At 45.6% G+C, this 27,372-nt stretch overlaps 1 protein-coding gene across 3 annotated transcripts; it reads right to left on the bottom strand.

Annotated features, from left to right (window-relative positions):
- Nucleotides 1–120: 120 nt before the first annotated feature.
- LOC144933374 (spastin-like) lies at nt 121–26,670 on the bottom strand. Of its 3 annotated transcripts, XM_078858074.1 has the most exons (17): nt 25,971–26,670; nt 22,930–23,013; nt 18,649–18,732; nt 17,363–17,736; nt 15,544–15,686; nt 13,846–13,939; nt 13,164–13,238; nt 12,977–13,048; nt 12,115–12,190; nt 11,598–11,689; nt 9,707–9,786; nt 9,311–9,353; nt 7,792–7,871; nt 7,004–7,074; nt 6,432–6,472; nt 1,644–1,698; nt 121–207 (listed from the first exon to the last, which is right to left on the bottom strand). In XM_078858074.1, exons 1-16 carry the CDS (start codon nt 26,449–26,451, stop codon nt 1,693–1,695), a joined length of 1,896 nt encoding a protein of 631 aa, XP_078714200.1. In that variant the 5' UTR covers nt 26,452–26,670; the 3' UTR covers nt 121–207; nt 1,644–1,692. The 3 variants fall into 3 exon arrangements, with proteins under 3 accessions (XP_078714200.1, XP_078714198.1, XP_078714199.1); XM_078858072.1 differs by lacking the exons at nt 121–207; nt 1,644–1,698 and adding an exon at nt 4,641–5,317; XM_078858073.1 differs by lacking the exons at nt 121–207; nt 1,644–1,698; nt 22,930–23,013 and adding an exon at nt 4,641–5,317.
- Nucleotides 26,671–27,372: the final 702 nt, after the last annotated feature.

The raw sequence follows: 27,372 nt of genomic DNA, 5'->3' as shown, positions 1-27,372 counted from the left end.
CCAAGAATTGACAGTCCAGGAATTGTCATCTTTGTTCTGGTGGCAGGAATTGATTTGTACCGGGATTTGGTACCGATATTGTGCATCGTAGGCTGACTGAGAAATAAGTCCAGGGTTCGGTGGAAAAGGTGGCAATCATACATACAGGCGAGTCTTGTTAAAATCATCAGTGACTCGAAAATATGAGCGACTGCAGTTGGAGTGGTACTGCAAAGAAAGGAGGTGTTACATCAGCAACGTAACTGTAATTGTTTAAGACAAGCGTGCTTACTCCAGGAGTGTGAGCACCATCAGTGGTTCTGTGGAAAGTGATGTCAAAACCAATATTTCATATGCATATATTGCAGTGTCAAAAATCCCACAGAATGTGCCAGAGCTTGAATAGCTTTGCACATTATAAATATAAAAGTACTTCAGCAAACGGCTCCTGATAGTTTTCGATTGTAGGTCATGAAGTAGGTCATGAAGTCCAAAAAACAAGTTTAAAAAGTAAATAAGTGTTTCAAACATACTGAACTGTAAGATCGCCGATAAAGAGTGATACATCTCATTAGAAAAGGCCAAGGCCTCACAGATGATGTACTACTATGGTATGTTCAGCCAAACTCTTAGAAAACCAGTAAACTGTGCAAGTGTACTAATCACTGGTTACAATTACACATTGCAATGAATTATGCGTGCATATTTATATAAACCTTTAATGTGTACTAAAAGGACCAAAAGTATATATGCAATACCATAAATATTATAACTGTAAATGGTCCACTCTAAAATAGACATCCCACGCTAGCTCCCTACAAGTTTGCTGCGAGGTGAGCCGGTGGAGAGCATAATGTACACAATATAACATGGTTTATGAAAGTATTTACTGTTTCCATCTCAATAACAAAAGTACACATTACCATGTAATGTGCTTGTCAACCAAATGGAGCGATATCTGTTAGTCTCCTATTTCACAGACACGTTAAACAAGAATACGAACATCGCAAAGGATGGTATCCAGAAATATGGCTGCAGTCAGTGTACCCAAGAGAGTCCCCCTTTTAAGGAGCCGATCGCCATTGGCGATGGTGGGTTGATAGCGAGGCCCCATCCAAAATCAGACTCAAGGAGCACGTGGCTGGACTACCGTAATAGGTCACCCTGTGCCCTTCGTTGTGTCAGGCAGCCACGTGCTCAGCGAGAGTGATAACTTCGCGTTCTCTCATTTGTGGATATTTAATTTTCCAAGTACACAATTTACATTTACGTATTTAAAATCATGTTTATGTATTAAATTACACATTTTTACCCACCACCTTTGGCAATTGCCCTCCTCATCGCACGTCAAGAGCAGCTGTTCCATGAGCTACCAAATGTTCTGCCTGAGGTTGTTTGGATGTAGGGATGGCTACTCGGACTTCTGTATGAGGCCATCACGCGATACCAGCATGCGATGCTCAGAGATGTTACAAGTAGAGGTTGTATGCCACTGGAGTTCCTTCATCCAGCAAATCATATCACGAGATATGTCTCAACACAGTAATGCATTGATTTGCTATGCTATGCAAATGTATATCCGAACTGGACATTGTAAGACAGAAGTAGACATTACAGTCTCACAACATCGCGATTGGCGTTATAGTTAAGAGAGATTTACTCACAATGAGAATGTTGCAAGTTGAAATCCTACTTCGCGATGAACTCAAACCATCATCCCTTCAGGGTCAACAAAAAAGTACGTCGTACAGCTTTGAGAGAAGTCAACAGTGGGAATCCAATGTATACAAAAAATTGTCCCAAACGATGACAATGTTGAATTTATACCAAAGGCTCGGAGCCACCAGTGATGAATGCCATCGCACTGTTCATTAAAGCAGGACGACACTTTGGCCCCAAATCATACAAATGTTTAGACTCTTGTCATTCCACCTCATTGTGATGTCACGGTCAGCCCGATTGGCCAGCTCGGCCCGTCGTCAGCAGGGCGAGCCAGCTACGCGGCACTCCCACGGCAGGCGGCCGGGTCTGGTACGAATGGCGCGTGACGCCCCTTCCACCCTGCGGATTGTAGCCAAAAACTCGACGTGCATTGTTTGAGGAATTGCTCTTCTAGCATATTCCATCATTTGACTCCATTCCAGAAGTAGTGCGAAACCAATCTGTACATGAATCGGGGGGAGGGAGCTTTTTTCTTAACTGAACGCTGTAGAAAAGTTGAGTGAAATTCATACCGTGTCAACCCATACGGTTTAACCGTATTGTTGTCCAGGGAAATTACATTTTCAGGTCCATACGGTGTACAGCCAATTTAAATAGGGCAATAACAAAAATCTATGTGTTTGTGTTTCTCCCTTGTGATGGGACTTTGTAGGATTAAAGTAGACACATAAGATCTGAATTGGTCTGTAATAAGGTAGGCACTGATAAGGGGTTGGCAGGTATGGAATTGTGACACTTTGCAAACAATAAAAAGAGGAACCAGTAGCTGTGTAGAAAATCACAGGGACAGCATGAATTAACGAAGAGCAATATAAGTCAGTGTGGGATAATGTACCCAGTGTGATTATATTGCCATTGATTAGGCACTGGTTATCAGGAAGACATCCGTGATACGAAGTGATCGTCAATGATGCCAAGCAGCATATCCCGTGCTACATTGCATCGCGCGTGGTCATTTCACAGCCATGTTGATCAAATTCATATATTGATGTGTTTGCTGAGGAACGTTTTAACCACAAGATATGCACATTAGCTTGGGAACGGAAGAAATTATCCATGCCAAAAAATGCACTGCTGGATTGAAAGTGCTGCCCGCTGTTGTCTGTAACTGTATGAAACGTACGTAACCACGTGTTGGGGTGAACCCTTACGTCGATATTCATGGAATGCAGACTTAAGATTGAGTGCCTCACTGCTGAGTAAGTAATCACCCACGATTGCGTTGTCAGTAATGTTCATTTAAAGGATTCAATTGTGTTTGCTCGTGAGACTCAAAAGAACACAGTTTAAAAAACAACATATCAAACCTCGAAAGCAGTTTGATAAGTGCATTTGCCATTTTGGTATATTGAAGAGGCTTCGTGAATGACATTTTAATTTTCTTAAGTTTCTAAGTACATCAGAAAAGTATTAAAAATCAATGTCTCCACCCTCTGTTCACTCACCAAAATGTTTGTCTCTTTATATATAATAATAATACCCCTTGTTTCTGATTCACTAGGATCGAACCATGGGTGTTCCCATTGTATAGCCATTGAACCTGACCTCTTGAAACTTAGTTACAAGCAAAAATATTGTTGTGCTTAGGTAACATTAACAAACTGGTACATTTAAAGTTGGAAATTGCAAAAAATGTGTCTGACACTGAAATTACCAAAGCAAAATGCCCTCGTTTAAATATCTGGATATGTCCCACAGATACCATCTGCTAAGAGGACACCAGGCCACAGGTTGCATGAATCCTGAAATTGAGCTGCCTATCTTTTAGATAAGATGTTTTTAAGCCTCAGTACATACCGCTACTGCAATGAAAACACAACTTCGCAAAACGAAACGCCAATAAATATATGGGACTGCATTGTGAGCAGTGTACAAGCACGAGGAATGACATATGGAGTAACCACATTCTTAAATTAACACTGATCTTATTCCACAAAAATATAGTAAACTAATTGTTTTGGACCAGCCCTTCAGAGCAGGAAAAAGAGTTGCCGGTTTGACTGACAAAGTTGGAAAACGCACCTTGTAGTAAGGTACCTTTAAATACAGTAAAACCTCATGAAGCTGGACCAGGTAGGCCGCAATTCGGGGTAAGTCAGAGAGGGTACCGAGAAAAATATTGTAAAAATGCAACGTAAAACTCAGACCGGAACACCGTTTGATCGCAGGTTAATTAGCGAAAAGTCGGATAAGGCATGTGTGCTAATCTTACGTGGTCAATTCTACATGCACTTATTTAGATTGGGAAGTGTAACATGCTATCGTCAGCCATTGCAAAGCAGTAAATACAATGGGTGCGCATGAGCAATTCGAAGGCTAAATACATTATAGAGAATCTTCGGTAGCGCGTGCTCTCGGATGCCTCGATAATTCAGGTGCTTTGCTTGGGGTTTCTCTCGCTCTCTCGTTTGCGTTGTTATAGTTTTTACTTTACACATATTTACAACAAACAAAAACACCTCTTCAAGCTCATTAAGAATCAACCGCCGTTTCTTGGGATTAATCGCCAGTCTTCCACATCGGCTTCACGTTGATGGTGACTGATTAAACTCTACAAGGAGTGATTCTGTAAGCGTTATTCAACAATAAAAATTACATTGGAAATATCGACTAATCAGTTATTCACTCAATATATGTTAATTAAAAGAGTTGGGTCTTAATTACAAGCAGAGGACTTGAACGTTACTAACTATGTGTTATTTGCAGTGGGCTTGACAACCCCGGTAACGGGAAAGGCTCTCCTTCAAATTAGTCAGGCTTCAAGAAGTTGTACTGTATCTGGCAAATATTTAAAATGTTGACATTGCCCGGTCTACATTGACATCATGAATAGATTTTCATTACACATTTGATTTATATTTTGTAACTATTTCTATTTGAATTCGAAGCTCTTAAATGTTTTTTTTATCTATAGTTGAATTTGTCTGTTGCCAGATGTATAGTCTCAGCTGATAAAAGTCAGAGCATCTGCTTGCTCAATAGAACAATGGCAAAATGTTCATCATACCCTAAAAGTATCAAAAACTACACTACATATCAAACAAAGTTAGTCGTAGCCAGAGTAGATTATTTTTATATTTTCGTTAAGTTATTTTTAACAGCACTTACATGAGATTTCCTTCTCCACAACCTGGCAAGCCTGGCTAGGTAAATATTCGTAACGTGAGTGTATAAAGTGGTCCCTACCATGGAATTTTTTACTGTGGTATGAGGTGTGATGTGAGGTCATGCTCAGGCATGGTATCGTCATGTAATGCTCTGTGAGTTGCGTACTGCCTTAGCTTTGCGTTTTCGGGTCGTATCGCGTGTTGTTCGGCAACGATGTCTGACGTTTCGCTCCATGTGCTGGTAGCTTCATCAGACATAGCCAGAGTCGAAGATCACGCGGAATAAAAGGCGGTGAAACCTGAAAATCCGTCAGAGAGCTACACAGCACAAACGCGAACACCTTCGCTCTGTGCATTGCCTCGTGTGGCATCACGAGCAATCAGGCCACAGCGGCCGTGTCTCCGTAATCGCTGTTCCACTTCATGTAGCCTTCCAGAGTGACTATGTTCACACTGCGCTTGATCTTCTTAAGCGAGTCTTCAAAGTCTGATGTTCGGATGTTTCTCACCTAGGCACGCACAATCATTATGAACCGTTGATGTTACACGATAACTTCAACAAAATTCACGAATGATGGGGGAGAAAAATGTAACCCTTCGTGCCACAATTTGAAATCACAACATTGATAGACACACATTATTATCCGGTTATTAAAACAATATGACAACAGCAGAGCAATGTAGTACTGACAGCGAATTGTACTGTACACAGTGATGAATGTACCATTAGTTGTCAGTGTTAAATTGATCTGCTGCAGGACTTGTACCTTTACCTCTCTCATAGTAACAGAGCGCTCATGTCATTGTGTGGCATGAGCATGAAGAATGTGAATGATGCAGGGTTGTTAGGATCTTGGTATTGTCGCTTTCAGAGTGTTAGGTCTTGAGGCTGGACACTGAATCCTTATTATGAGTGACCCTAAAACTAAATTGATGGCAGTGGTTTGGTTGTGGGCCTTATTCACACCCTGTGAAATTTTTGGGAGAGAGTATAGGTCTCAAGCATGAAGGTCATCTACTTGGAGTGGCGCCCAGAAGTCAGTGGCCAAGGGACAAGATCTGGAGGCAAATCATGGGATATGTGACATGACGACCTCTCAACCCTTTCCCCTTCCGATGACGTACATGTACTGATGACGAACACAGTGTAGGTCATCAGTTTTTCTTACGATTCCGTCGCGATGATGTACACGTACATCAAAACGAAACCAGAAGAAAAAATAAAATAAAACGACTTTATCGGTACTGAGGCTCCCACAAGGCCACGCGGCAGGGCGTGTGGCACAGTTTGACGCCTGCTATCATAGACTGCGGTCGTGTCGCTACAGTTCTCTGCGGTGAGGACAACAACTTTAAAAACATCGGCGATATTACGCCTCTCTAAATAAAATTAGCACCGAGCTGCTTGCGTGTTCCAAGATTCAGAGGTGAACGGGACCCTCACCCTGCAACTTGCAGACATCTCGGAACTAGGAAAGGGATCATCGCGAGTAAAGCGCCCTGTGGAGAAAGTAATGTTTCAGCAGTGGGTTTTCCCAGATCGCTGGATAGATCACTACAACAGTGGACTGGGTATAGTTGGCAACGCAGTAGAGTAGGGAGTAGTGCGCATTATGAGCATACCTCATTTGCTGACATGTTTTTCACCTGCTCTGGGTCCAGTTCTGCAGGGGTAGATTTCAAAAACAAACGCGGGCATGCAACAACGGCGAGTATGCGCATCATGCACAGCCATATTCATATTTGCGTGCAGTCATATCCACGTGCACAAGAGACAAAGATCCCCGGTATAGCCAACGTAGACTGTTAGGGCAAGTGCTGCTGATAGAGCCAGGAAAGCAATGCCCCCGACTGCTTTTGTCTCCCCAATGTTGATGTTTTTGCATCACACCAAGTTACTCATTTAAGGCCAAGTTCACCTCAAGGAGGCCCAGAACTGGTTCAGATATTACTCGTCGTTGATGTTGGCTGTGGCTAGGAATTGAATTCAGGTCACCAATTTCATAGTGCATTGCAAAAAACCACTGCACCATCACTCTCCACATGCACAAACACACGCACATTGATTCATAGATTAAAATATATCAGCACATGGTGCTGGCAAACACTAGGTACCACAAAAGAGCCTATTCAGTATTCTCGTGTGCAGTACCATGAACTCTATTTTGGTTACATCATTCAAATGGATTTCTTACCACGAATGGGGCCCAAGGCTGCGTCTTTAGCAAGCGCTGTGAGGTCACTCCCAGAGTATCCTTCTGTGATGCTGCAGACACGATCGTGTGCATTCACAAAGCACACAATACATGCAATACATATACACAGGGAAATGCACATACCACCATCATCATTATTAGCAGCCATCATCTATCGACTGCTGGTGAAAGCCTCCTCATTTCATCTCTACCCCTTACAATATAATGTATTTTCCAATATTTATCCTTCTACACTGTAGGGGCAAGTAATGTGAGCGAGCACTTAACACGACTAATTATGACTAAGTAGTCATTTCAGGTGAGGCCCAATACAGATTCAGATACCATGTGTGCTGATGCGCATGGCTGGGAACGCAACTCGGTTTGTTTGTGCCCTGTATGGGCGTGACGGGCTGAGGGTAGGGTTGCAACTCGTCCTGGTTTTCTTGCTATCATACTGGGGAATCTGTAAGTCTTTCCGGGACTTTAAGACGTTATTTTTTGCCATTGGCGTAACAAGCACCGCTCAAGAAAATGCCTTTGCAGATAAAGTCATTCTGCGCTCTCCCAGTATTGTGAGATATTTGCCCTTCCCCGTGAGAATATCCCCGGCATTTTGGGACGTCGGAGGTGGCAACCCTAGCTGGTGAGTCATTTTGAGAGAAAGGGGAGAGAGATATTGCTCTGCTCACTGCTCCCCTCACCGCTCCCCTCACCGCTCCACTCACCGCTCCACTCACCGCTTCCCTCACCGCTCCCCTCACCGCTCCCCTCACCGCTCCACTCACCGAGCCAGGTGTGCCCGGTCCGCGTGGCTGAGCGGGTTGCCGTGCTTCCCCAGCAGGCGCGTGAGCAGCTTGAGGCGCGTCTGTCACAGCGGCACGTGTTAGAGCAGCGGTTCTCACTCAGGGGTACGCGGACCCCTGGGGGTACGTGGCAATGTCCCAGGGGCTACGTGAGGTGATTTATTAAATGTGTGAAATTAGATATCATACGTGAGAGTCAATGGTGAAAAATCATGCATGAATCTGCCAATATAAAATAACTACGATAACATTTAAATTCATATGGTAACCTAGTAGAATGATATAAAATACCTTTCTAAACTTATTGATCGTAAGCAATGCCATTTTCAAGAGTAACCAGCGAGAGCGTCCGTTGAATTAGTTTTTTTATTCACTTGCAGTTACTTAACTAGTTAGGATACCTCACAAAATTGACAATTGGTTAAAATATTGACGTTAATTTTTCATACATTTATTTCTCAAGACCAAGTTCGGGTCAGCCAAGTGGGTACTCAGTTGAAACAAAATTCAACAAGAGGGGTACATACAGTAACCAAATGGGGTTGAGAACCACCGGGTTAGGCGAGCGGCGTGGCAAATGGACGCAGCGTCGAGCGCGGATCGCGTTGCACGAATTGTGAGTGGAGATCGCGAGGCGTCGACACGCGAGGAGGGAACGCGCCGCGATTGCCGCGGGCGGCACGAGAGGGACACTCTCAAGAATCCGTGCGCGGTTTCGCGCAAAGTCTCCTTCTCCACGCGTGGGCTCTGGTTCCCTCCCACACGACTCAAGCGTGACCCTCCTTCAATAAAAAATAATATCTCCAAGACTCGGTGACACTTCCAGGAGTCAATTCAGGTCACCATCCTTTCTGAGGCTGATTAAATTGTTACCGCTGTGAGAACTGAACAACGCTCATCCTGTGGATGGACTGCCCTCTGATGTAGGAATTTGGAATTTCTGCTGCTGGCCCAGATCTGCGAACAGGGACGAGCACCAGGACAATTTTATGTCTCTGATTTCATTCCGATGACATCCCTATCACTATTGTGGCTTGCTCTCAATGTTCTTAATAGACAACTGTAATTCACAGATACTCATAGCAGTGAGTTAATTCGTTCTGAAACACGCATTATAGTACACGAACCAAATACTTTAACGGATAAAGGATCTGCAGAATTCACGTGGCTTATGTACACCACAGTGTACACACACTAACACGTTTAACAGTGCCAAAACAGGAAAAGATGTTCCATCAGAGCTTTAAACAGGCGACGCCCAGTTACCGTGCATGTTTTCAAACGTGGGAGTAGTCAACAAGTTCATACAGCCGACGGAAAAACAGAGCCCAGGATACTGAAGTCCAAAGCACAGCAAACATCGAAGACAGTGATACATTAAGAGCAAGATGATTGTGGAGGTAGGGGAAAATAGGATATGCACGATGAGTGAAATGAGACATCAAATTGAGACTGTAAGGGAGCCAGAGAAGGACAGAGAGACTGCGATAGCCGTGGGTACCTCCTCCTCGGGCAAGGAGACGTAGATCCTCTTGGAGAAGCGGCTATCCAAGGAAGAGCCATGGGACACAGGACACAGGCAATACCCGTCACGTAACCTCGCTTCCCACAACCCCTTCAAGCACTGGCCAATCTCTCCAGCGCCCTACCAAGCATGTTGCACTTTCACTCCTGGCTTTAGTCCTCAAAGTATCAATTTGCTATTTGAAAATCTCATTTAAAATCGTCACGGATTTTGCTAACGACCAGGCTGAGACCGTTAACTTGATATTCTTGAGAACCCGGAATAATCGCAAATGGCTAAAACCCACATTTTAAACCCACAATCTCAGCAGGCTGTGCTCGACGCATTGACATCGCTCCACCGAGCCACTCCACCACCACGGCCACCACGTACCGGAGCACAGCCTCATCCAGCTCTTGGGGCCGGTTTGTAGCTCCCATGACCAGCACGCGGTCTTCCCCAGAAGACTGCACCTAAAAACACAAAATAACAACTGTGACAACCACCACATAGGATGCATGTTCTGCGCATGATAGTCAAATTGACTGATATATATTATCTTCTTGGTTCTTTCAGTAAAGTCACGTAGAAGGGAAGTAATAAAATAATACAAATAAAACACAATAAAATAATTCTCACGACGTTTCGGCCACAACGCAAGCAGCCGTCCTCAGGTGAAAACCAGGTCCGTCGAGGTGACAGAGTCTGAATGAAACAGCACACGAGCTTGGAGCATATATATAAGCTGGGTGCCTTGACAAAGGAATTTGCATATCAAGAGGAATTTAGCATATTTATGGGAAATGCAGGAATGTGATTAGTACTACATATGCATGTGCATTATGCAGGATTAACAGCATCAAAGGGAACTGCAGTTGCTGCTGCTGCAGTTGCTGCTGCTGCAGTTGCTGCTGCTGCAGTTGCTGCTGCTGCAGTTGCTGCTGCTGCAGTTGCTGCTGCTGCAGTTGCTGCTGCTGCAGTTGCTGCTGCTGCAGTTGCTGCTGCTGCAGTTGCTGCTGCTGCAGTTGCTGCTGCTGCTACAGTTGCTGCTGCTGCAGTTGCTGCTGCTGCTGCTGCTGCAGTTGCTGCTGCTGCAGTTGCTGCTGCTGCAGTTGCTGCTGCTGCAGTTGCTGCTGCTGCTGCAGTTGCTGCTGCTGCTGCAGTTGCTCCCTTATCCATTTTAATATAACACTATGTATTATTCTACCTACCCACCAGAATAATACATAGTGTTATATTAAAATGGATAAGGCAGCAACTGCAGCAGCAGCAGCAGCAGCAACTGCAGCAGCAGCAACTGCAGCAGCAGCAGCAACTGCAGCAGCAGAAGCAACTGCAGCTCCCTTTGATGCTGTTAATCCTGCATAATGCACATGCATATGTAGTACTAATCACATTCCTGCATTTCCCATAAATATGCTAAATTCCTCTTGATATGCAAATTCCTTTGTCAAGGCACCCAGCTTATATATATGCTCCAAGCTCGTGTGCTGTTTCATTCAGACTCTGTCGCCTCGACGGACCTGGTTTTCACCTGAGGACGGCTGCTTGCGTTGTGGCCGAAACGTCGTGAGAATTATTTTATTGTGTTTTATTTTTATTATTTTATTACTTCCCTTCTACGTGACTTTACCGAAAGAACCAAGAAGATGAATCCCTGCAGTCACGAAAGCGTTAAATTGATATATATTATTTTCAGAGCTGGAATTTTACTCGAATTAACCATTTCCCGTTCCAAGACGACTGTAAGTTGCAGGGTGGGTCCCGTTCACCGCTGAATATCGGAACGTGCAAGCGGTTCAGCGTTAATTTTATTTAGAGAGGCATAGCACCGTTGTTTTCAAAGACGTCGTACTCACCGCAAAGAACTCTAGTGACACGACCGCACTCTACAATAGCTAACGCCAAACTATGCCACACGCCCTCCCGCATAGCCTTGTGAGAGCCTCGGTACCGATAAAGTTATTTCTTTTCTTTCGGTTAAGTGCAGATCCAAAGTCAATATGATGGGGGGGGGGGGTTGTGCGTGGTCATTGGTGACTGGGCTGAGACCATCACCTCGCTACACCTGAGAAATCAACAGTGCCAGCTCAGCACTCTGATCTGTGAGCCACGCAGCCACCTCAATGATTATTATTATTGTACTGACCCCAGGGAGATGACAAGCTGTGTTGACCCCCAAGTGGGAGTTTGAATTCGCGTCCTTCCAATTTGAGTCAACGCTGTGCCACTGGCAGCCAGCCGGATGAGCATGTGGGTGCTGATTTCATGCCGGAAGCCATACCCCATCAAACTCCACAAGGAACTCCGTCTTGAGACGCCGGCTCGCCTCATGCTCGCCCTCCCGCCGCTCACACAGTACACTGTCCACCTCATCTGCGTGGTTGCACGCACATGCCAATAGAAATACACATATATAAGCATACACGTACGAACTCAAGCCATTGCCAAATAAAATCTCAGGAAATTTAGAGGGTTGGACTGGGCCACGGAACAACTGGGCATATACAATCATGGCAACGCACAATGACGAATAGCGAATCGTAACGGACGCATGTCATTCGCATCCCGGGTTTCGACTTTGCGACAGAAAGAAGGAAACGTTGATGGGATATGGTGGCATCGATGGCATTCGCCGTGATGATTTCTTGCTCAGGCACCGAGCCAGTTGAACAAAATGAAAGAGGGATCATTCTACGTGGTGAGTGAGTGGTGAGGATGCAGAATGGGGTGGAAACTGTGCAGTATAACGTGGCATGTGATGTGTGCTGCAGTATTGTCGTGGATCAGGGGTGCGGGACCTATGAATATGATCGAAGGCTGCAGCTCCCTCGCCACAGAAAACAAGGCTCGCACCAGCTTCTCGCCCTCTCCCACCTGGACACGCGTGAGGAGACAACGAGAATATGGCCCTGCACTCAAAGAGTGATGTTTGTACAGCAGGACATTGGAGAGCTCAAGGAGGAGGATAAGATACGATGGTCAATCATTCTTTGCCACTCACAATGTGTGGGCTTGCCTCACCATTACTGTATCTATCTCTGAATTGATGTTCAATTCCAGATTAAAGATCACACGAAATGATTCATCACTAATTCCAAAAGCTGCCGGCGTTGGAGCCCTCTCCTACATTAACATTAGCTGCCCCGCCCATCTCTAAACCTTTATCAACAGCTTGCCCTCAGAGGCTAACCTCCCTGTTCCTGATGACGACCGCTTGTGTTGCGATCGAAACGTCGTGATATTTTTATTCACTTTTTTAATTATTTTATTGTTATTTTTTCTATCAATGTGACTTTACCGAAAAAACCAAAGAAGATCTACAAGCTCACTTCCCAGTGCGCATATTTAATGAAAATGTAATATACAAGAAAAACGTAATGTGTTGGACTACACAATATATTCATTCAAGAGTATAACATAAAGTAAACATCATATCATGCAAAAAAGTTACACTTTTTTTAGAAGGCACCAGGGTTCATCCTACTGAGAAAATGGTCCTGACCATAGAAATGTGGAATGTACATGGCCCAGAAAAGCTTAAATGGTCAGCAACAAACCAACAGTGCCATCAAAGATGTTAACAGGTGAGAGTTAACACGTTTGTAGAATTGAGCAAAGTTGTCAGGTGCTTGGGAAGTCGTTTTTTTAGCGGTGACTCACATATTTGGAGGTGAGACTGGCCGCGCTTATATTGAAGAAGGTGGCGCTCGACTCGCTGGCCACAGCTTTTGCCTGAGGAAAAAACAGCGCACCCCAAGAGTGAGTTCCGCAAGAATAGAGCTCTGACGTGATGTCCTGAAGAAAGAAGCACAACACCTGAGAGCGGTGTGGATGCGACACGGCTCACCAGCATCGTCTTGCCGTTTCCTGGTGGGCCAAAGAGCAGGAGGCCTTTGGCCGGTGCGCGGAGCCCTGTGAAGAGCTGAAACACGCGCACGAGGGTGCGTGCACAACATCCAAAGACAGCGCACGCTGCATATGCGCACATTCACAATTACACCTACGCAATACGCTAAACATCCAACATGTTCAATCTTAATTTTTAGAACTTTCGTGACTGCAGGAATTATTATTTGTTTCTTTCGGTTAAGTCACGTCTTTAGACGTGAATTATTTGTTTCTTTCGGTTAAGTCACGTCTTTAGACGTGACTTAACCGAAAGAAACAAATAATAAGTCCAACATGTTGTGCGTGCATGCACTCACCATGCACATCAACACACAAATTTATATTCATGAATGCCTACACGTACTATTGTACAAAGATCCCCCGTGTAATCTACACAGGCTGTTGGGGCCAGTGCTGTTAGCAAGCACCTATGAAGGTCGGCACGGTGTGTGAGAGAGTGGTGTGATCATAGCCGCATGTGAATTTGGCCCAATGAGTTCTTCCGGATTGGGAGCATCAGTGATTGTAAGTTCATTGCACTGCAAGGGCGCTTGCACATATACACTGCAACACGGTGTTGTCATGGTCAGCGCGTTGTCTTCGTATATATGAGCAGCAAGCGACGGACGAGGTGAGCGCACCTCTGGCCGTAGCGAGGGCAGGATGACGATCTCTTGCAGAGCCTGCTTGGCCAGCTCCTGCCCCGCGATGTCGTCCCACTGCACCGAGAGGACACTGCAGCACAGAGACACCCAGCGCTGATGATGCACACGGCACGAGACACGCAGCGCTGATGATGCACACGGCACGAGACACGCAGCACTGATGATGCACACGGCACGAGAAACGCAGCACTGATGTTGCACACGGCACGAGACACGCAGCACTGATGTTGCACACGGCACGAGACACGCAGCACTGATGTTGCACACGGCACGAGACACGCAGCACTGATGCTGCACACGGCACGAGACACGCAGCACTGATGCTGCACATGGCACGAGACACGCAGCACTGATGATGCACACGGCACGAGACACGCAGCACTGATGTTGCACACGGCACGAGACACGCAGCACTGATGTTGCACACGGCACGAGACACGCAGCACTGATGATGCACACGGCACGAGACACGCAGCACTGATGATGCACACGACACCAGACACGCAGCACTGATGATGCACACGGCACGAGACACGCAGCACTGATGATGCACACGGCACGAGACACGCAGCACTGATGTTGCACACGGCACGAGACACGCAGCACTGATGATGCACACGGCACGAGACACGCAGCGCTCGACGAGAGCCGGCCACCTCTGAGGTGTACAGGATGCCCTCGTTGTTCACCAACTTGTTATCTGCGAATCGCATCTGGAGCTCTACACGACTAATGCATCGAGAGATGGAGAGAAAGAAAAGTGACGAGATAAAGGGTTGAGAGAGAATGCGATGCGAGATAAAGTGATGAGAAAGAAAGTGATGCGAGAAAGTTATGAGATATTGTTTATGTATTTAAAAGCGTATGTATATATTTAGGACAATATTATTATCAGCAACATTTGCTATCCACGAGCATCTCCGGAATGTATCCCTCACGAATAACGAGGAGTTAATGTATATCTATACACACATATATATATAAGCAGCTTAGACATATTACTGGAATAAGAATGTTTCACATTACTGAAAGAGTGGAGAGTTACATCCAAATACATCATGGGACCTCCTTTGCCAGTACCAAAATATGAGAATAGGGTTTCCCCTTTTTTATGGCAACAAAACAGGCGTTAAGATGTTAAAACACCAAACTGAAACCTTTTACAAGGAATCATGTCTGCACTAACCACAATGCTTGTGGTCAGAATGCAAACAAAAAACATACTCTGATAATATATGCATTGTGTTTGAAACTGATTGGTCCACACCAGAGACAGCTTTCTTTCTAACCTAGCCTCAAACGTTGTTAGACCAGAGGACGCCAACACCGTTTGAGACGAGGCTCGAAAGAAAGCTGTCTCTGGTGTGGACCAATCAGTTTCAAACACAATGCAGATATTATCAGAGTATGTTTTTTGTTTGCATTCTGACCACAAGTATTGTGGTTAATGCAGACATCATTCCTTGTAAAAAAATTCAGTTTGGTGTTTTAACATCTTAACACCTGTTTTGTTGCCAGAAAAAAGGGTAAAACCTATTTACATCAAAATACATTATTTTGAATGGCGTATTGTTTCACAACTGCTACAAACTGGGACTTTTAAAGTCCTGGGAAGATTCGACACACACAGGACTCGACGCAGAGCGCCGATGCATGGCTCGTTTTTTCGCAGACCTGTCCACGATCTCATTGAGGATGAGGCTGGCCAGTTTGCTGTCCACGTTGCGCAGGTTCTTGAGTTCCATTTTGCGCGAGGGGGAAGAGAGCGGCGTGCTGCCCCGGCTGCTGGGCCGAGACGAACCCTTCACCCCAGCAGCCTGCACGTGCACAAAGACAAAGACCCCCCGTGTCACCTCAACAAACTGCAGGGGCAAGTGCTATTAGTGAGCAGCACCTATGAAGGCCAGCAGAGCACACGAGGGGGTGGGTGGCCAGCACCACGCCTGGTCGCCTTTGTCTCCCTCGTGGCGATAATTGCACACACCACCAGGTACTCATGTGGGGCTGAGTCGACCTAGAGGAGGCCCAGGACCGGTTCAGATAATCGTCACTGGTGTTGGCCGTGAGCGGGAATCCAACTCGGGTCGCCGGGTTCGTGGCGAAGCGCTCTAACCGCCGCCACTCTCCACGTGCGAAGTCGGGCACAGCAGTGATGAGGGGGTCCAGACTTCTGGTTGCCAAACCAATACATCATGAGGTCGCACTCATTAAAATCAAAGCGCTTACCACAAACGAACCGCAATAGCTCGCTGATCTCGTCAGGGAGCATAAACCATCACGCGAACTCAGATCCATCCTTGCAGCGGCATTTGGCTGGCCATCGAACAAAGACGGTCACTGCATCGCGCACTTTTTGGATGCGCTTCTGCGGTCGCCCGGAATGCTCTTCCTTTCGATATTCGCAAGCCACTTGAGCTATGCACTTTTAAATAATCGATATTGAAAACTAATTTCTTTAGAACTGCTTTTTGTGTTGCGTTTGTTGTCCTTCCTCCACAACTGCCATTAGCATGGTTGGCTACGCACGGCACCACGTCCCCTACACTGGGCAGTGGAAACCGACTCAAGTGCATGCTGGAGGAAGGTCTGCCTGTCTGCTCTAGGATTCTTTAGCGTAACCGCTTCACAGCAGGTGGTAGGAGTTGGCCCAACAGCAGCAGCAGTTTTCTTTGTCTTGGTGTGTGTCTCGCTCGGTGTGTCTCTGCATGTGTGTCTGCCTATGCTGTTTCCATGTCTGTGTTTTATCATTCATTCTTACCTGATGATGGCTGCTTGTGTTGCAACCGAAACGTCGTATTCTATTATTATTTGATTTGATTTTTAGGTGACTTTACCGAAAGAACCAAAGAGCAACAGCAGCAGTCTTTCACAATCTCTCACACACACACACACGCACGTTTACCAGGGGCTACCACACAGTCGCCGATTAAAAATATGATATAATTACGTAGTTTATCATCTTTATCGTGAGCAGCTCTGTAATTTGTATTTGTTCACTCTTGGGGTCCGGTCACAAAAGCCCCCTAATGATGCTATGCCACTGCCCACAACGACGAGGCATGTGGAGATGGACACTTAATTACATGCCCAGGGCTGCTTACAGACACCCGTGTATAGAGTTCTATGCGAACACACGTAGATACCCATCTGCAGCACTGGAGTAGCGTGTCACACGTAAGATGGTGCTGTGGAGCAACACCACCAAGAGTGGATAGTGATAGAAACCGTAATATTCATTTTCAACAATAAGTCAGATTTCTGTTATTAAGCATATGCGGGTTGATTATTTTTTATTTATATGATTACTTTAAAATATATTATATATTTTTTTATATAAAAAAGGGGAACTAATTGTGTCAGCCGCTTGCATTAATGCGATGAGAGCAGCAGCCAATGTCTATGTTGTAGATCATTCTACGAAAGCTGCAGCTGCATGCATTCAGTACATTCATTTACGGTGGTGGCCAGGTGGTTCAGAGTTCAGAGCTCTGACCTTGGTGGTGGCTGAAAGGGCTGGCTGGCTCAGTTGGCGGTACAGCCCAGATGCGGGGCTGGGTGGCGAGCCCTGCCTGGGCAGTGGATTCACTGTCGCCGCTGCTCCTGCTGCTGCTGCCGCCGCTGCTGCCGATGAGGTAGCCCCGGAGGGAAGGGAGAGTGGGAAAGAGGACCCAACAGGCCGCGGTAGGCCGGTCAGGTTGAGACCCCCTCCGGCGCTCCTGTGGCGCTGGTGGTTGCTGCCAGTAGGCTGGACGCAGTGGTGATGATGCGCGTGGGTCCGAAGACTGCTAGAATTCCCGGGGCCCCAGCGTGGCAGGGACTGGCTCTTGTGGGTGAGCGGATCCCTGCGTCTGGGCAGGCTTCCCACCTCTACGCAGCACCATACGGAGAGAGCACGCACACATGCACAGTAAGGTGTGTATCATGCTAAGTCGTGCAGTGGTTAATGCGCCTGGTGGCCTGAGTTGTATTCCTGGCCATGGCTAACAGAGAGAGAGTGCTAACAGAGAGAGAAAGAGCACTGACAGAGCACATGGATTACCCGAGATGTCAAAGGGCAACACGGGTTCACCAAATTCCAGCTTCATTAGTGCACTGTGATCCAGTGAGAATGTTGTGTTTTACTTTTGTCAATTCTATTTATTCCGGTAGCTTACTGGCTTAACCTCCAATTCTGGTTTCCTTCAGTCCAGCTTCAAGAGGTGTTACTTTATACAGTGCAGGTCCCTATTATCTCAGCCTCTGACACTGTATGTATAGGTTTTTTTAAATCACATTTATGAAGGATTTTTTTCATGAATAGGCATCAGGGCATACCTATGCTGAAGGTTTCAGGGAAAATATTCTTCTAGTGTTTTTCACTCTGCGTGTTGAATGAATATGCATTAAGGTGAATGTCAAAGTTTACTAAGGCACCGCCTCTGCTTACTCATAACGTTTACCTATAAAAAGCTAATTTCATGTGTAGCTTACTAAATTATAACAGAAATTGTGGTCTCGATGTTATGTCAATTACAATTAAATTCCTCATCGCAGTTATTCGTTTCTGCCATTTTATCCCGTTCTCTACACAACTACATCATTGACAACATAAAGCCCCATTTTTATTCTGATTTGCATTTTAAATAATTCCGTCCATTTTCCCCTCAGGTCTTCGACGTAGGAAACAATGTGCCCCATCTGGCTTCAAAATGCTCACATTGGTTACGGTGCAGTTTGTACGGAGTAGCTGGCACACAATGGTGTGCCAGTGAGGTGGTGGTGGTGGAATGCGGTGCTCACCGAGAAGTTCCAGGCGGTCTTTTGCCATCACCAGGTTAGTTTTCATTTTCGCCTGCAAACGCCGCGCTCTGTCTATCTGCTCTCCTGCGCTCACACACGGTGATCGCAACATTTACACATCTTCATACGTGCACACGAAGACAACAACAAAAATGACAAAGATCCTCTGTGTAGCCTTTCACGGATTTTTGGGACAAGTGCTGTTAGCGAACGCATATGAAGGCCGGCATGGCTCACGAGGGGTTGGGTGGCCAACACCACAACCAGGGCCAGATTAAGATTTTGTAGGCCCCTGGGCTACAGGTACTGTGAGGCCCCCAGTAATATTTTCAAAAGGAAAACAAAGTTAAAGAAAAATCTAATTTATTTTTACAAGGCTAACAACAAATAAAATTCAGCATTCACAAGTAAAATAACTTTTCACTTCATCTCTGGAGGCCCCCTCCAGCTGGCGGAGGCCCCTGGGCTGCAGCCCCAAAGTCCCCACGCCTTAATCCGGCCCTGACCATGCCCGGCCGTCTTTGTCTCACTAGTGATGTTTCCACAACGCTTCAGGTGCTCATCACCATGAGTCAATGTTAACTAGGGTATGTTTCATTAAAGTGTGCCCCACACTAAATACTATAAACTAAATACTATAATAAGGCTGATGTGACACTTGTGTCACACCCAACAGCAAGGGGATTTTACCCCAAAGGAAATAAATACCAATAACCTTATCTGTGATGAGACAACTGAGATTTGGGGATATATTCTGTGAAGCATCACAGACTAGCTGATCCCCACATGGATTTGGCGCCCCATGAAAAGCTTTCCCATTGATAACGGGTGCTTAGCCACAGGTATACTCCAAGGCCTCTGCTGCTGCGTTGTCTTATCAGATTGCACTGAACAATGCGCGGTGCAACACGAAAAGGTCACGGTGCAGAAAAATATGCGGTAAAACCTGAAAACACATCGGAGAGCAATATAACACTTTGTTTAGACCACATATGGTGGCGTGACACAACGTGTGTATGTTCCGCATCTATTTGTAATATGCACCCTTTTAACATGAGGTCGTGTCGGCGCCAAAGACAACATTAAAAAAACACTCGCTGTTATAGGAGAATTCTGAGTAATATAATAAATACATCTCTGAATCAACATGCCCTAACTCTGTTTGTTGTACTATGCTATGCTCCATATTGTATCCACACAATACAACATCGGCTATTAGATTAATGGCCTTCTAGAAGCCCTTGTTCAAGCGAACAAATGGACGAGTTTCCACCTTAGGTGTCGCATCAGCGGAGTCAGTTTTAGCGGATGGATAACGGTAAACATAAGCCTCGAAGAACAACAGGCTGAATATTAAATTTGTACTTGGAGATGTGGAAGAGAAAGTTGATTTACTTATTATCTGTGGGTAGAGCGGATGTACTTTTCTCATTAAAACGTGGAACAGCAGCATGAGATGTTGAAGCAGCTGCCACCTCGCCTGGGGCCAAACAGGGCAGCCGCAACACACGGGGTCTTGCCTGGAAATTCTCATTGGCTGCGGAAATGAATTATATATTACCCATTAAAGTAATTCATTTGCTCATAATTAACTCGGCATGGCAACACCTGGGGCCGGGAGAGGCTGTGCATATGGTTTCAAACTTGCAGCCCCAAAGACTCGACAGGGCAAGAGCGCCCCCCCCCCCCCCCCTTGCCAAACGTGCAGCCCAGAGGGGAAAGCTGCCGGCATTAAAGACAAATCAGGAATTGAATCTAAAGTGGTTGCGTAGATTTGAAGCGAGGATCTCAGTGGCGGTCGCCAAGCGCTATGACCTCTGACCTACCGGGCCAGCTCCGTCCGGGCAGAACCACTGTGACTGGTTAAGAGCTCATTGAGAGTGGAAGTCTCTTTCAACAGAAACCGAGGTTACAGACGCAAACAAAAGCAAAAAACATCAAATCGCAAAGGCAAAAATGTCAAATTCCGTGAATAGACACTTAAATTGCGTGTGATGCAGATCAAAACATTTAAACGTCTAAAGCAACAACGCGTAAATAATGGAAGCAAAATAAATAATAAATGAGCTAGAAAGCTATGGAAAACGTTTACATCCAGATTGTTCAAATTACGGAAAATAATTACTACTGGGGTAGGCAGGCGCTGTGAACATCTTAAAACAAATCATCTAAAAGTAACGGACACTAACAAATTCATGCAAATTACTGAGTGTCGTACAATTCTGTAAAAATTCTTAATTGAGCTGCAGCCTTCCCAGCTGAGACAGCCACAAAAAACCCCGTGGCGACCCCCCAGGGCAGATTTATGTCTTCAGAGATCCAAGGCAAGCGGACTGAAGCCAAAGGCTTGGGAGCCACCACCGCCCTGGCCACGGCAGCGCACACAGCCCTCCCCCACATCACTCCCAAGGGGTTCCACAGACCTGAGATTACGTCACCCTGCGCTGCACATTCATTACCGTACACTGTACATCAGTGCATGTTAATATGTGTCCTCAAATAATTGGTCATAAGACAGCGGAATACGGTATTTCAAGATCCACGAATATAGTTCTGTGTTATTCCTACAACAGCAAGGATTCTGGAGACCTGCAATTTCATCATCCTCGGCATCATCTTAGAATATGTATTTACTGCAGAGAATCAAATGGTAGAGGGTGGCGTTTTTAGTGAGCAGCGATCGTTCCTTTAGGAGAGATGGAGCGACAAAATCAACTCGCGTGGAGTCCCTACTGTAGGTGGATTATTCCTTTGCAAAACCGTGAGAAGTGATGACATCTTTGGGGAGGCCTTCTTCCCAGAATGGATAAATGAATGCTGAGTGTGCTGTGCTGCGGCGGAACTGTCCTCGCCTCGTATGAAACATCAGCTTTGTGGGAGGCTCAGAGCCAGCATCAAAGGTCCCTGCGGTGCCCTTTGTTGAGCAATGTGCACGTGGCACACCGATTCTAGCACGAGCGAACGGCCACACGGAGTTTTGTCCGTGTCTTATAAATCAATCCGCTAGCATCTCTAAGTGACAAAGGTAATGCTTCTTATCAGAGAATGCAAGTTAAAATGTTACCTGTCTTATGAATATGGTCGCAGGAAGCCAGGTAAATAGGAAGATCATAAGTACAATACAATGACATTCTTCTCTGAGTCACGGTTGATGGGCAAGAACATAACTATGCCACTTTCTGTCTAGAATGTAGTACAGTCTATCTAAATGTTATTGTGCAGCATCTTCAGATGCTCTGACATTTAAACAATACAAATATATGTTTTGTCATATAAATACATAAAAAATGCAAAGTAGAAGGAATACATATGCGTGACAAGAGGTGCCAAGTTGAACCACGCTCTCTTCTGGAATGGGACTCGATTGTTGTATACAAATTATCACCTTCAGGGATTTTAATTACCTCTGGATGAGTTGATATTGTTGTGGATATTCACAGGGAAAAGTGGTATCCTGAGACAAGATCATCATTGTGAAATGTTTTTTCGTTGGTAATTCCTTATCTTTGCCTTCCTTTGGTCAAACACACACCCTTAGTTTTAGCCAGCTATGCTTATATGAAACTATACATGGATACTGCTCGATTACAAAATATGCAATACCTGAAGGTTATATGAAATTAAGACGCAACATATTTTATTCACAATATATTCTGCGTCCCTTTTAGGAGCTGAAAACCATGGCTTACAAAATCCACTGCGAGCGCTTTGCTTTGCACAAAAAGGTGACAGATTCAATCATATCAACCATATAAGAATATATTTTACTCTTTCTGGCGATGAAACAGGTGTTAAAACAACAAACAGAAACCTTTTGCAAGGAATCATGTCTGCATTAACCACACATACTTGTAGTGAACATGCAAACAAAAACATGCTCTGGTAATGTATGCATTGTCTTTGAAACTGATTGGTCCACACCAGAGACCGCCTTGTTCATGGCCTAATTGAAAACTGTGTTTAACATCTTAACACCTGTCTTATTGTCAGAAAGGGTAAAAACTATTGTTATATTTTGATACTGGCCTGAAAGGTCCCACATTATCAACCAGTCAATATTTAGAAATACTACCAAAGTTTTCACTTTGAGAAAGTGCACGTGGCCAGTTTGAAATACCTACGTCCTCAAAGTTCTCAGACCAAGGACACCACAGGCCACATCCCCGAGACCACGGTCGAGGTCAAGAGCAGAGCAGGTGTCTTTAAAGCAGCCTCGGGGCCTAGAACTGGTCTTGAGTACCCTTCCTGGCTAAAGCCCAACCTTTACATTGCTCAACGTACCTTCCCCCTCGATGGAGATGCGGATTCCCTGCTCCAGCTGGGAGATGCCTCTCCTATACCACTCCACTGCCTCCTCCTTACGGCCTGGCCCAATTACAACAAGGTAAGGGAGGTCAGCATGGCATGGCAATAACGGAGCATGGGGATAATGGGCAGAGAAGAGGGAATTGGCAAGAAAATTACATTTTGACATAGAAAATGCATAAAGAATGGGAAGTTATGGATAAAAGTGGACCATTGAGATAATGTGGCCAGACAGAAGACAGGAATGGAATGTTAGTAAAAGTTAGCTCACAGGAGGAGTGTAAAGAATAGATTGATAGGCGGAGACGAGATAACAAAAACGTGCATGTAAAAACGCGTAGACAGATTATCAGGAAGAGAAATTGAACATGCAAGATTGCACTATAATGCCAGTGCTGGAGAAATCCTGCATTCATATCCATGCAGTCATCTGGGATTAAAACAAGTTCTCTTGGATAACGGCTGATACAATCTCAGGCAAGGCATCAAAGGCTACGGGAAAATGCTTAATTTGGAATACTCCAGGACTGAAGACAATTCGTCTAATAAGAATATGCAATAGCATCACAGTATAATGTTCTTCACAGGATTTGTATCCAAATGTAATAAACCCTGCATTGCACTGATTAGGAAACCATTCACAGGCTGACGCACAAGAGGGTCACGATAATGAGTCTCAGCCCTGCAGGGTTTCCTGAAAAATAGGATGCAGCATTAAAACTGTATAAAACAGACATGTAAAGTAGACCGTCACACTGCAATTCTGTGCCCTTAGGGGCCGTGAAACAAATGGATGATAGTGGAGTTTCAGCATATGAATGTGGGCAATCATGAGATCTGTATTTTTTAGATGTCCAGGAGGGAATTCAGGCAGCAGCAAACCACACTAACACTCCCCAGCACACATTCACAACAGCAGGTGATTAGCACATTGTGCTATGACAATGACAACCGGAGTTGGATTCCTGGTCATGGCTAGCATGAGCGGCGAGTGATATCTGAACTGACTCTAGGCTGACACCTGTCCCTTCACCAACTGCCACTGACAGGAATGGTGAAGTATATTCAGAAAAACTCCATGACTGAACGGTGTCACGTGATCTCCATCCAGCAGTGGATTGACAAAGGGCTGTCAATTTTATGTACAGATATACATCACCTTTTATTCAGTTTAAATTAGGTTCTGCTGTCAAGACACTGGCATGGCCGATTGAGAGTAATGATGCAGTGGAGTGCCCAGCATGTGAACCAGTGTGGGGTGTTATTCTGCCATCACGTGCTCGAGATACACTCCAACATGGTGTCACAGTGTGAGGTCATCTGGTAGTCCATTTTACCTAAGTGGTCGTTGTCAGAGTCAATTTCAGTTTTACACGTGTTTATGTCTACTCGCTACTGTATGCTTAAGATGCAATACAGTCTAATATATTGTTAATAACAAGCCTACACTGCTTAAATCCATTTCCACACCTCCGATTAGCAGGGTTGGCTACACATGGTGCGAAATAAGTTCAACATACATGCATTCAGTCACCTGTGATTAACCAAAGTTGAGATTAAATCACCTGAGATGAAATCAAGATATCATCTGTCGTAGGTCAACAACTTCAGTGTATTCATCACGTAAAATGTAAATTTTCACTTAATTTATCTAAGATTAATTATCGCAACTTTAATAACACAATGGTGGCATAACCAACTTCAGTAAAAAACACAACGTAAAATGATGCGCTATATGGTGGGTGGTTGGGTCAGAGAAATATTTTCGGGAGTGACGTGGTGTAGTTCTTTGGGTCATCATCATCCTCAGGGACGTGCTGTGGTGGAGCAGACGTGGAATCCAGAGCGGTTGCTTTGCAATGTGACCTAATCTTGACATCTGGATTATGATATGAATGTAAACATAACTGTAAACTTCTTGCTTAAAATGCAACACTCGCAATCCACTGATCTACACACCAAGATGTGGGGAATTTGTTAAATGTCGGTTCGCTCATGTGGATTATTGTCTTTACCTGCCCAAACAGATGTAACCCCCCAACTAAATGTGTATCGGTGCAATTGAGCAATCAGACATCGAGGGCTATTCTGCTCATGTAGCTCAGTACACAATTTCAGACACTCAGCACCTACTCTTTCTCATGACACTGCTCGCACAATCTTGATTGCTATCTCTGCAAATACGTTATAATCGGTATCTATTTACGACGCACAATGCAAGTGCATTCTGAGAGTGTCCAGAACACATGAAATGAAAAACAATTAACAGGGCTCGGGGTTTAAGTGCCTAGTTCAATTTCGCTGAATCAACTCATTCCTCGAGGGCTGTTTCATCTTAAGGAAACACTGCCACAGCAACGCGCACAGTATGCAGGTTACGTAATGGGCTACCCAGGAACACATATGGGAACACCCATCATCGTTCATCATCAAAATGCACACCCACCATATTTTATAGCGAGTCTCAACCTCTGCACCACTCCCACCTCACTTCAATAACTGAACATTTCAACTGATCCCCAAAATCACAGATTGAACCACGCTATCACCGAACCGCAGAAATTAGACACCTCACTTATCCACAATGCCTCACAGTCACACAATGTCCACCACCTGACTCGGCCTATTTTCACAATACCCAACACCTTCCACGAATTAGAAACTCAATGTACAGCACGATCACACGAACCGCCAGACACGTACACCAATACCTAACGCTGTGCTTCAACCCGCCAAATCTCGATGTGCAATATTCCTTTTGGACCCCTGTACTTGTTCCCGGCAATATTGCTACTGTATTTTTATTTTATTTTTGTTGCTATTGTGCTCACGCACCACGGATCCCCCTTGTAAAATAACCGGACAACTGGCTGGGATCATGCCTGTTACAAATCAAATTAACTCAAACATGGTTTAACCACAAGCTTGTTCTCTTCGCACCCATGCTGAGGGATATCAAACCATGCCCATCCCTGCTGCCGCTCGGCCACACGACTTCATGACCCACTGCGACCCACCTTTGTCTTCCTCGTCAATCTTGAGCGCAGCCGAGATGCACTCGAACGCGTTTTTGTGGTGGGCATGCAGGCACTGGGTGGCGTCTTCGGGCCCCTGCCCCTGCTGGCGCTGCTCCCTCTGCCCATCATGGGCCTGCCCTTCCTCTGCCTGCCCCTGCTCCGCCTGCCCTTCGGGTTGCGGCTCGGCACGCCGTGCGTGCAGGTCGCCCAGGCGCTCGCACACGTAGGCGATGAGCAGCCACAAATGGAAGGCGAGAAACCTGAGCACTCCGAACACAGCGAGCAGCGGGTACGAGAAGTTGTGGAGGTTGCGCTTGTGCAGGGACACCCTGTCGGGCTTGGAGCCGCTCCCGACGCTTCCACCTCCTCCTCCACCACTGCTGCCCGTGCTCCCCCCGGTGGCCCCGGTGGCCCCGGTTCGGCTCGGCCGGTGCGGCCCCTTCCTCTTTTTGTTTCCCTTGCCGGCGGCCGAGGGATGCATTCACTCGGCGGGATGGGCAGGCTCGGGCATAACACTTCCACTGCGCCGGGATGGCCGTGGACAAAGAAAAGTCCAGCACAATGGGCGAGCGTGTAATGAGCAGCAGTGGGCAGCAGCAGAAGGCTGCGGACAGTAAACGGCTGCAGTGTCTGGGGGCAGTGGACCTGGTTCAGCACCGCGGACAGCAGCTCCACAGGGCAGGCGGGCGAGTCCATTCGCTTCCGGTGGTTGGGGGGGAGTCTTATTGGTCGCTGCTATAGCTCATGGAACAAAATACTTAAATCTACCGAAGAAAACCCGTGATGACAAATACACACCCCGTCACATGTATTCGCATGACCCGAGCCAATAATGGGGGTTTATTGTTGTTGTTTATGATGACGCAATTATATTTGATGATATCACATTATTGATTTTAATGTTTGAATTGTGCACGCGTTCCAAAACTAAAGAGCCGTATCTTAAACATAAATCAGTAATACAATAATATAAAATGTCGAATATCATTCCGCATAACCAATACAGTATATGCATTTAGAATTACAGGAAAGAAAGTATTAATGACACTGTTTGCACGTGTGAACAGACGTTAAAATACAAGTAATTAAAGGCGTATTATTGATTACATTTGCTCGTATAATGTATCGCCTGTACATGAGCCCACGAAGACTGTTTGCGCACCCTCTTGCGGTTGGGCCAACGTTGGTCCAACCACATGCCAACGTTCACCCGAAAGTGTTCATGTTTACTCGACAATACAAGAGTGTAAATTCCGACTTCAAATGGGGAGGGCCATGTGTAATAAGGCATGACCAAGAGATGTATCCTGAAAATCATTCGGTTGAAATAATTACAGCTAATGTAGCGCCTTTCATAAAATCTCGAGCCAATTCTCATAAATGGGGGTGGGGGGGGCTGAGT

Source organism: Lampetra fluviatilis, chromosome 7 (genome assembly GCF_964198595.1).
Source record: "Lampetra fluviatilis chromosome 7, kcLamFluv1.1, whole genome shotgun sequence".
In the NCBI taxonomy this organism is placed as follows: domain Eukaryota; kingdom Metazoa; phylum Chordata; class Hyperoartia; order Petromyzontiformes; family Petromyzontidae; genus Lampetra; species Lampetra fluviatilis.
This window is presented reverse-complemented; position numbering and strand designations above follow the sequence as displayed.